The sequence below is a fragment of the Gymnodraco acuticeps genome, unplaced genomic scaffold (assembly GCF_902827175.1).
Source record: "Gymnodraco acuticeps unplaced genomic scaffold, fGymAcu1.1, whole genome shotgun sequence".
In the NCBI taxonomy this organism is placed as follows: Eukaryota; Metazoa; Chordata; class Actinopteri; order Perciformes; family Bathydraconidae; genus Gymnodraco; species Gymnodraco acuticeps.
Genome location: NW_022990501.1, coordinates 2,814,933 through 2,825,333, shown reverse-complemented (window position 1 = coordinate 2,825,333; position 10,401 = coordinate 2,814,933). Strand labels below are relative to the sequence as shown.

Here is a 10,401-nt window from a genome sequence, read left to right as displayed (position 1 = left end):
ATTTTATTTCAACTTATTTTCTTTATTTTTTATATATTTTTCTTTCTATATTAAACATTTTACAACGGCATATTTTGATGTATCTTTTACATAATACTGAGTGCATGCGGAGTGAATTGAGAGCGCCGCTCATAGGTTTCTCCTGCCGGTGACGTCACGGCTCTCTTAATAGGCAATAGGCTGAGCTTTAAGAGGTGCGCTCATTACGGCTTTCTCTCCGACTGAGAGCTCATCACAGGGAAATGGGACACAAATGACAAGGCTTAGCGCACTGATAGCATTTAATTGTTATTTCTCTCTACTTTAGACACCACTCAGGATATATCGCACACTGGGTATAGGCTGCTTTTCTCCCCGTAAATTCGCACACTTCGGATGATCTTGACGGGCCCGCGATGATCTCCAGTCTATCATTTTGTTTCTGAAATGCTGTTTTTTCCACCTTTAACCTGTCGTTTGGAGCCGCTCGCTACATGTGGATTGTTGGAACAGAAGAGCTGCATTTAATCTCGTGGATGGTGATGTAATTAATATTCCGATTTATTTTGGATACATTGGATTTCTGGGATCATCAAACCTAAGCAAGTCGGGGGACGTTGGAGAAAGAAGAGAGTATATATCCCACACACTGAGCTGGAATAACTCCGGACAATGGTTCAGTGTTCCAGCTGTGAAAAGCCTATTCTTGATAGGTTCTTACTCAAAGTTTTGGACAGACCGTGGCACATCAAATGTGTCCAGTGCTGCGAATGCAAATGCACTTTGACAGAGAAGTGTTTTTCACGAGAAGGGAAACTGTATTGTAAGAACGACTTCTTTAGGTAAGCAATGGAATTGTGTGTGGATTTGGAAAAAACAGAAAAACTACATGTTGTCAAATATAGTTTCTATGAGCCCATACTAATAAATACATGTATTTGACAGTCTAGGGAATGAAAATAATGCTTAAATTGTTGAAGGGGCCTGTATTAAAAAATACTGGACCATATTCTGACAGAAAATAGACTGTCTTTGTTTTTACTGTGAGAAGATTGTGTTGTAGTTTATTTATATATTCATGTATGTATTGGTGGTGTTTTTGTATGTTTTCCTCAAGAATAAATATAGCATTATATACAATCAAAATATGAATATATACAAATCTGAATACAAGTTTATTCATAGGTGTGTTGGGACATATCCCCCTCTGCAGCATTGCAATGCTAACGGAGCTAACCCTTATTGCACGTGTAATAATGAACTTGTAGTCATGACTAGATTATATTACAAACATATTTATAGTTTTTCATCCACTTTTACTTTAGATGTTAAATGTCTATATTATTAGATATTGGTCATTCATTTCTAAAGTTGAATATATAGAAAACAGCAGTTCCTGATTTAGGCTATGTAATAACTCATGTGCTGTTAGTTGTAAAAATATATACAAACAACGTGTCAAGGGAAAAGTTCTCATCTGCATCTGATCTGAACCATGCCCCCTGGCCCTGACTCTCTCTCTCTCTCCCCCTCCATTTCCAACAGGACATTCGGGACCAAGTGTGACGGGTGCGCCCAGGGGATTTTACCCAGTGATCTAGTCCGCAGGGCCAAGAGCAAAGTGTTTCACCTGAACTGTTTCACCTGTGTGATGTGCCACAAACAGCTGTCCACCGGGGAGGAGCTGTACATCCTGGACGAATTCAAGTTTGTTTGTAAGGAGGACTATCAGAACAACAATGGAAAAGACACCATCCTCCTTTCAGGTGATTATGTTAACCAAGCCATTCAAAATTAGGCATTCATTATGTTTTATATATATATATATATATATATATATATATATATATATATATATTTCTGAATCTGGTTATAAATAAAAGGTCAATTAGGTATTATTATTATTACTATTATTATTAGGAGTAGTAGCAGTAACACTATTTTTCATATTATTATAGTTCCTGTTATAAGGCTTTTATTAGGCCTATTATTATTATTATTTGTATAATCATTATTTTTAAAATAGCATTGTTTACACGTTTTGTGTCACTATTACAATTGTTGTTTTTATTATTATGATTATCAGCATATTTCCAATTATTTATTTATTTCTCTATTTGTAAGTACAAATATAATTGGTGTATTTTGTCATATATTGGCGACATGGTTTCTTAACATTAAAAACATATTTCTGCCGCTAAATGAATACTAATAGGGTTTTGCTGCTATGATTTAAATTCTCCTGATCAATTTTTTCTAAAGCTCATTATCTTTTCCTCCTGGCAGTCACCACGTGCAGCGACCCGAGCCTGTCTCCGGACTCCCAGGATCCGCAGGACGACGGGAAGGACTCTGAGACGGGACATGTGTCCGATAAAGACAACAACGACAATGACGAAACGAGCGCCGTCGGGAAGCGGCGCGGGCCTCGGACCACCATTAAAGCCAAGCAGCTGGAGATTCTGAAAGCGGCTTTCACGGCCACGCCGAAACCCACCAGACACATCCGGGAGCAGCTGTCCCACGAGACCAACCTCACCATGAGAGTCATCCAGGTAAAAAGCAGAAGGGAGAAAATAAAGAAGTGTATTTTCTGCACTGTATGAGCTATCTACATCCATTATCGGACACTATTATCGGTCAGTCAGCACTGCAGCATTACAAGGATACATTGTGCCTTGAGGACTAACACGGCTGAGAATAAAGTCAGGAGTGTAGATTATAATACAATACAAAAAACTCCCTAAAAGCATTTATGGACCGAAAAAGGCTTTTGTTGACACCCTTAGGGAATTATTCCTTGATGCTCTGCTGTTTTTTTGTTTTGTTTTAAGATATGGTTTCCAAACCAATTTGATCCATAATCTTTACTCCCCACGCGCTCCTAAAACCCTTAAAAGCAGGACTCACTTAGCACTCATGTCCATGGACATTTTTAAGAAGCTCCCTTGATGACATTTCCTCGTGGACTGACGCCTCTGTTAATGCATTTGATCGAAATGCATTAAAAGTAGGCTACTCATCCCCAGCATTTATTTTTTCGCATACATTTATCCTCTCCAACTTCCGACCATCATATTACTATCTGTTATTAACCTCAACCGCATTTTCTATTTGTGTGACAAGAAGTGCAAGGTAATATTGTTGAGATGGACAATGACTTTTTTTTATCATTTCGATTTTAACTTATCAAAATAATACATTTGTACGCACGAATTGTTGCTCTCATTCATCCACGGCCCTACGAGGCAAATATCGGAAATGTAGGACTATGTCTTGTTGTTTTTTTGTGATAAGTCTGCTCTTCTCTCTAAGTCATCCACACAGTGCTCGTTTAACCAAATGTGTTGTCCTAAAAGGTTTGGTTTCAAAACCGGAGGTCCAAGGAGAGGCGGATGAAGCAGCTGAGCTCCCTGGGCGGCCGGAGGCACGTGTTCTTCCGCGGCCAGAGGAGGATGAGGGCGCTGGGAGAGAGGCTGGAAGCAGAGGAGCTTGGACACTTCTCTTATTATGGAGGTAAGCTGCATGATTTCAACATGAGATTTATTTTATAATTTGAATTATTTAACATTCAAAAGCTTCATTGTCATATGCAAAATTGCACATGTTGTAGGCATTGAGAATCTTAAATCCTAGGCTACTTCAACAGTAAATAAGGAGGTCAAATAGTGCCTAGAGGACACATTTCACTTCATTGTGGTTTAACACTAGCAATCAGCCTATTGGCATTTCTGTGATGTTTAACCTTCTCCCCTACACAGTAACAGTTGGATATTGTCAGTGTGTTACTTTTGAAACGTAGCATGTTCAGAGTAACTGTTTCCAACTGATTTCTTGTTGAGTTGTCAGTAAATAAATGAAACACATGCTGTGAAGTCAAAGTCGTACATCTCTAATTTCTCACAATTTATACAGTGCAATAATAAATAATGAAATGTCCTTAGGTTTACATGTTCTATCATCTATAGTTTCTGATGATTTTTTTACAATTGTTTTTATATTTTCTCCTTTAAATATTGATATATTACATGCACTAATCCAGATACTCACATCCTGGTAAATACTATGGCCATGCAGGAATTTTTAGATGCATGTTTTGGGGATGTAGGATTGATAATCTTCTTACTAGAATGTTCATTATTCAAGAATCAAAGGTTTTATTACGCTATTATATGCAAACTAGTTACATCTAGTTGCTGGCAATGAACATCTTAAATCCTAGTCTTCTCCAACAGTGCAACATCAATATACTTAGAAATAAAAGAAATAAGGAAGTCAAATAGTGCCATTATTAATAATTAAATGTGCATCCTTAGGTTTGTTTTGTCCTCTACAGTGATCCTTCACATTCAGATGTGTTCCATCCCTAATCCCGATATTCACATGACTTTCAGATTATCCGGGGGAATACTACGGCCAAGGAGGGAATTACGAGTACTACCAGGGCCCCCCGCCGTCCCACGCTCAGACTCCAGCAGACTTGGGCTTCGTGCCCTCCTCCATCCCCTCCGGCACCCCATTAGGAGGGATGGACCACCACCACCCAGGGCACCACTGTCCTGGAGAGGTGCACTGTTTCTCTGACACGGTATCCCATCATCCCGCGGACTCACCCAGCCCAGAGCCCAACATGCCGGGCTCCATGCACAGCATCTCCAGTGAGATGTGTGGCCCCAGCACGCCCTACACCTCTGTGTCCCTCAGTGACAACGGGTACACCAACCAGCTGTCACAGCCCTCCTCAGAAATGAGCGAAGGCACTGTCTGGTAAACAGAACTCAGATTCTTTGAAGGCAAATCGACACTTTTTTCCATTTAAATGTTATTTATTTATCTGTGTATTTATTTATTTATTTACTTGCTTGCGAGCTCTATTTAACTATTTATAAATCTCTATATTTGTATGTCAGTATTGTTTAGCCAATCGATAGATTGTTTTAATGTGAATTTGACTCATTGGTTCATTCACAGTGCTGGGCCTCATTGATCAAGCAATAAACAAACAGATTTATATGCTGCAGAAAGTCTTTTTTCTTATGTTTACAAAACCTTGTCTGCCACATATTTGACACAGTTGTCCTTAAAATGTTAATGTGAAGGTACATTGCAGCATTTCTTATACGTACTGACAAACAGCTCCATCCGTGAGTTCTTGTGTATTTCAAGATTGTATCTTTTAATAGCAGAATATGATTGTGATGTTCAATACATTCGACCAAATACCTCTCTCAGGATCACGGAGACATTGTTTGTTTCATGTTTATTTATCATGCATTACCTTTTCTTTGTATTAAGTTATTTCATCGCCAGCACATATTTGCCTTCAAAAGGATATCTTTATAAATCTGAACATTTTATATGTAACAGAAAATGATTTGACTTTAGTCCAACGTTATATATGGAATAATTCTACTTCTGTAACAGTCAACTGTTTACTTAAAGCTCCAGTATTCAGGACTTTGAATATCAGTATTGTATAAAACCGATGGACACACAGTTCAATGCAAACAAACCAAACTTTTGTAGCCGTTATGTGGTCGCTCACTGTGCTAGTTTGTACTATGTCCTCATTGAAAAAAATACAGAACATGTTAATAAATTAATGCACAGCAACATCATGCACCTTCAGTTGTGAGACGCAGCGTCCTCTTTTGATTATCTGAGCGTGTTTGCAGTAAAAACAGTCATTTGCAGCTCAGTTAGCCCAACAGCCTCGACTCACACAGGTTTTAATGGATCAAAATGTCAACTTATTCACATTGATGGTCTCATACACTGCCAGCAGCAGCAATGTTTATTTTATGAGACATACTTGATTGTGCCAATTAAGTTCATGAGACCGATGTTTACGACCATTCACTGTATAATAAAACACATATTGACCATTTTTATTCGTTAATCATTTTGGGAGGGGGTACTTGTTCTTGATTCTTTAAATGTAAAATGAAATAGATTTTTTGAAGGTGCACTTATTCTTTTGGCATGATCTTTTTTAAATCAGACCAAAATGATGACAGTATTGTAACTTTTCATGATCATTCATCTATTGAATTTGATTAAATCAGTGGCAGTACATACACTGTATACAATTACTTGCTTACTTATAATGACCTAACTCTTATTTATGCATCATTAACTGCGCTCAGCGTCATAGGAGATCTCTTTAGGCAACATGTTTGACCAGTTATTTTGATAATCGATTAACAGTTTAAGTTATTTTGAAAGTGACAATGGCATAAAAAGCTGTATTCAACTCAAATATGGAGATTCAGTTTATCATATTAAAGTGAATATTTGTAGGTTTGGATTGACACAGCTAGACATCTTAGCTTAGTGTTTGAGAAACTGGGATGGACATTTTCCAAAATGTGACATGATATTTTATACTAAATTATTTATCTAGATTAATCTAATTGATGATGAAAAAGTGTGTTAATTACCGCTCCACTTGAAATTGTTGAATTTAGTAGCCACGTTTTTTCTGATTTAAAAAACAGTGCTTGAAACAATTGACTAAAAACATTTCTATTTGCTAAAACATTGAGTATTTCTCTTTGTAGCATATTGCTCAATGGGAAGCCCTGATATAACAAACTCTGATTTTGCAAAGATCTTCACAAGAAGATATGGGATTTAAAAAAATCAAGTAGCTAGCTACTGTTTAAGTGGTTCAGGAATGAGTCCTATAATAAACAAGTTAGCATTTGACCACATTTAGTTCCCTCGTCGCCAAGTCAGCGTTTTCTTTAATGTATTTGTGGCTCGAGCTCTGAAATAAGTTATGTGGTTCACACAAGCTTCAGAAATGTTCACGTTATTTCCTCCGACATAAATAGGTCAGTAAACACCCCAATACTCATGTCTAAAGCTTCTATGTGTCATAAAAACCTTGATTGCTAACAAGTGACTCAATAAGACTAATAAATGTCATCATGCGGATCATTAGTTAACTTTAGCTTAGCGGTGGTGAAACACACAGATCTCATTTTCTGCTATACTCTGAAATCCAATGAAACAATTGCATAGCATTTTGTCAAGAGAGCCCTTGTGATGCTATTCTGGGTCGGCCTACAAAAATACTTCATCATGGTACTGCTCTGAAGTCACTGACAGTGTTGGTAAATCCACACGATCAATCCACTAATCAATGGACTTCCAAATCCAGGAGCAATGGGTCAGCATTCTTTTTCGGATCACTCTGCCAATGTTAGTGAGCTGTCGACTTTATGAAGTGGCTGCTGTCTGCTGAGTACTGTAGGAAGAGAACGCACAACCACACAACAGTTTGTTATACCTGGCGGCCATATCTTAAAATGAATGTGTTTTTCTCTTGAGTTATCCAAATGTTACGGTAATGTTCCTCAAACGGTAAAAGCAGACACAAACGTTCTATTATAAGAGACATTTAGGTGTTTAATTGGGAAGTTAACAATGCATTTAATATACTGCACTGAAAAAGCTGAAACATTGACTTCAATTAAATGTATTATGTCAACAGATTTCACATAATTGTATTAGGTTAGTTGAAAGCAATAATATTCAGTTTTAGTAGGTTCAACTTAATTGTATTGCTTTCAACTAAACTAATATTTTATGTGACATTTGTTAACATAACATGTTTCGTTCATTTCAGTTTGTTCAGTGTGTTCGGGTGAGTTAACTTTATTTGAGAATTGTCCATAAATGATAAGTCACAATGCAGCGTATTCGTTGAAGGAGAGGCCGATGACAGGGTGAATATTTTAGAGTCAGGAAAGGTGAGAGCAGCACAAAGGAGGACAGGACCAACGCAAAATATCGAACTGCCGAGCAGTGAAGCAGGAGGCTGATCAGTGGAGCAGTGTGGGGGGGTGGGGAGAGGCAAGGAGGGTTACAAACCATAAACTGCAGAAACACATGGATGTGGATTTATTACCCCCCCCCTTACAGCGGTGCGTTTACGGGTTCAGTTTGGGTTTGACATCTCATCGCTTTGTCAGAAAATCAAGACTCTGTCGAAGGTTGTGAGTAATGTTGGACAGACAAGCTGATACCTACTATCATTGAAGCACATGCACACTACTCTCTGAGCCTTAACATCCCCTTCATAATACAAATAGATATTAATAAATATTTAAGGATAAGGCATGCAATTTATGATATTTTTGTTAGCAAGACCAAAACCATGAGCTAGTCCATCTTTCATCCAAACTCCCAAACGTGTTTGTGGTTTCTCCATAGCTCATTTATTATTAATGAAGACTTGCAAAAAAAGCTCAAGGTAACCCAAGGTCCAAAGGTAAAACACTTCCTGAAACATTTGGGCATTGGAGCATTTAGCAAACATTACTTAAACTGCATTGATGGAGACTAATCAAGAAGTTAGCCTTGCGTTTGTTCCCTGAACATAAAACCAATAGGATTTATTTTATTATTTTTAAAGAGGCCCAATTGTGCTTGTTGGGGTTTTCCTTTTCCAGTGTATGTCCCCAAATTCCCTCCTTAGCGAGTTTCTTCTATTATCAACCTCACGTTTAGTCGGCACTTATTTGTCCACATCATTACGTTCAAGGGGAATTGCAAAGAGTAAGAATGAGAGTTAAAGGTGATGAGATATAACATTGAATAATGACATGATGGACACAACTATGCTAATTAAATTGCATTAAGAAATAGGCATTCTCAAAAATAAAAAAAATATTTTCTGTTTTAAATTGTCTCATTTTCTGTTAATTAAAGCCTACCTCTGAAGCCCAGTGTTTAAATGTTGGGAGATAATGCTGTGCTGTTAATCAAACTAATCCCTATTTATCTGAGCAAAATGCCACGATTAAGGGAGAGATTTGCATGTCAAATACGAGGCCATCAAATCAATTTAAATCTAGCTGCCAGTCGTTATGGCGACTGTTGGAGACCGTGCACAGTAATGGTTATCTGTCCTCTGAAGTGGGATTTGTGTATAGCTTTGTTTTACAGCAGGATTCATTTTTATGCATCCAAAAGTACGTACATATTTTATGTTTATCAAACATTTGTATTGTTGATTAAGTGACTGATCATCCAAAGACTAACATATTCTGGCTATAGGGACACTTTGACTACTAAAGACTGACATTTGCCTTGAGGTACACTCTATATTCTTAGACCACACAACATTGTTCTTAGGAGTCGGATTAGTTGTTGGATTATTTACAAAAGATGTGTAAATGTAGAGAATTAAAAGGTACATGATTCTGCTTAAGGAGTTTAAACGTACACAATAAAAGCTATGTGACATATTATTTCAGAATCTTGCTTGGTTTTTAAAGTGAGCAATGGGGAGACACAGGCTCAATTCCAAATGTGTATCCATGGTGGACATTTTATACATATATACTCAGTTATGATGCATCATAGATTATTTTAAATGCATGAAAATTGGTTGAACTTTACTTACCATGAAAAATAAAACTATATGAGGAAGCATGCATTACTACACATGCATTATCATCCACTTCATTTAACTACTCAAAGGCAATGCATGGACTATTATAACATAGTATGAGTCCATAGTGCAGTTGATTGTTGTGCATAGGCATTTATCAAATGATATAATATAAACCCCTTCAGTCATCTGTAATCTAGATTATAACCAGACAAGAGAATCCATAGAACACTTATAATAAGTCACATCTTTATTGTTTTTGGACTGTTGATATAGTGCATCACAAATCATTTGATATGGTAATGAGTGAGGTTATGAAGCATTGTAAATGCATTATAATTCATGAATCCTCAAAGTATTAATGTGGTCTTCATAGAAAATGTTACCAATCGCTTTTGTTTGCAGTGTGATGTCAGGCTTTAAATGTCATTTTGCTCAATTGGTTTTGGGAAAGTGAGCATTAAAGTTCCCCATAAGACTTGTTATGACCTTTTCATCACCCTTTAGGATGTAGTGTGGAAAAATGCCAACTATCATACAGGAGAGAGTCTATTAGGGCACCACGCTGATGGACTTTGCAATTGAATAATAAAAGATTGATATCCTCTGCCCCATGCTCCTATAGGTCGCTTCAAAGCCTAAAAACTGAGATTGGTCAAATGTAAAACCTGAGAAATAGTCTGGAATGTAAGTAAATGCATTAAAACAATTGGAAAAATATTATGCCTGGATAATGCTTTGTTGTAATTGGACGTAGAAATCTATTTGATTTTCTAATCTAAATCTTATTTGAACATAGATTTGGCCTTTTTGTGGTTGCTGTTTCCTTTGAGTCCCTTGCAGAATGTGGCCCTATTCGCTAATTTGGCTCTTTCTTCAGTTTTGCTCTGGGGCTTGGTAGTCCACTTTCTGCATGAAAATCATTCACACATACAATTTTATAATCAATGCCCACAGTAATAGGATTCCTCTGGCCATGGGCAATTAATACAGTTTTTCCTCCCCCCCCCCCCCTCCTG

The 10,401-nt window shown here is 37.3% G+C and overlaps 1 protein-coding gene across 1 annotated transcript; it reads left to right on the top strand.

Moving 5' to 3' along the window:
* The first annotated feature begins 221 nt into the window (after positions 1-221).
* Positions 222-5,866, top strand: LOC117552972 (LIM/homeobox protein Lhx1-like). Its single transcript, XM_034226705.1, has 5 exons — positions 222-821; positions 1,525-1,745; positions 2,266-2,534; positions 3,339-3,495; positions 4,374-5,866. The coding sequence occupies exons 1-5, from the start codon at positions 652-654 to the stop codon at positions 4,748-4,750; spliced, it is 1,194 nt and encodes a 397-aa protein (XP_034082596.1). The 5' UTR covers positions 222-651; the 3' UTR covers positions 4,751-5,866.
* Positions 5,867-10,401: the final 4,535 nt, after the last annotated feature.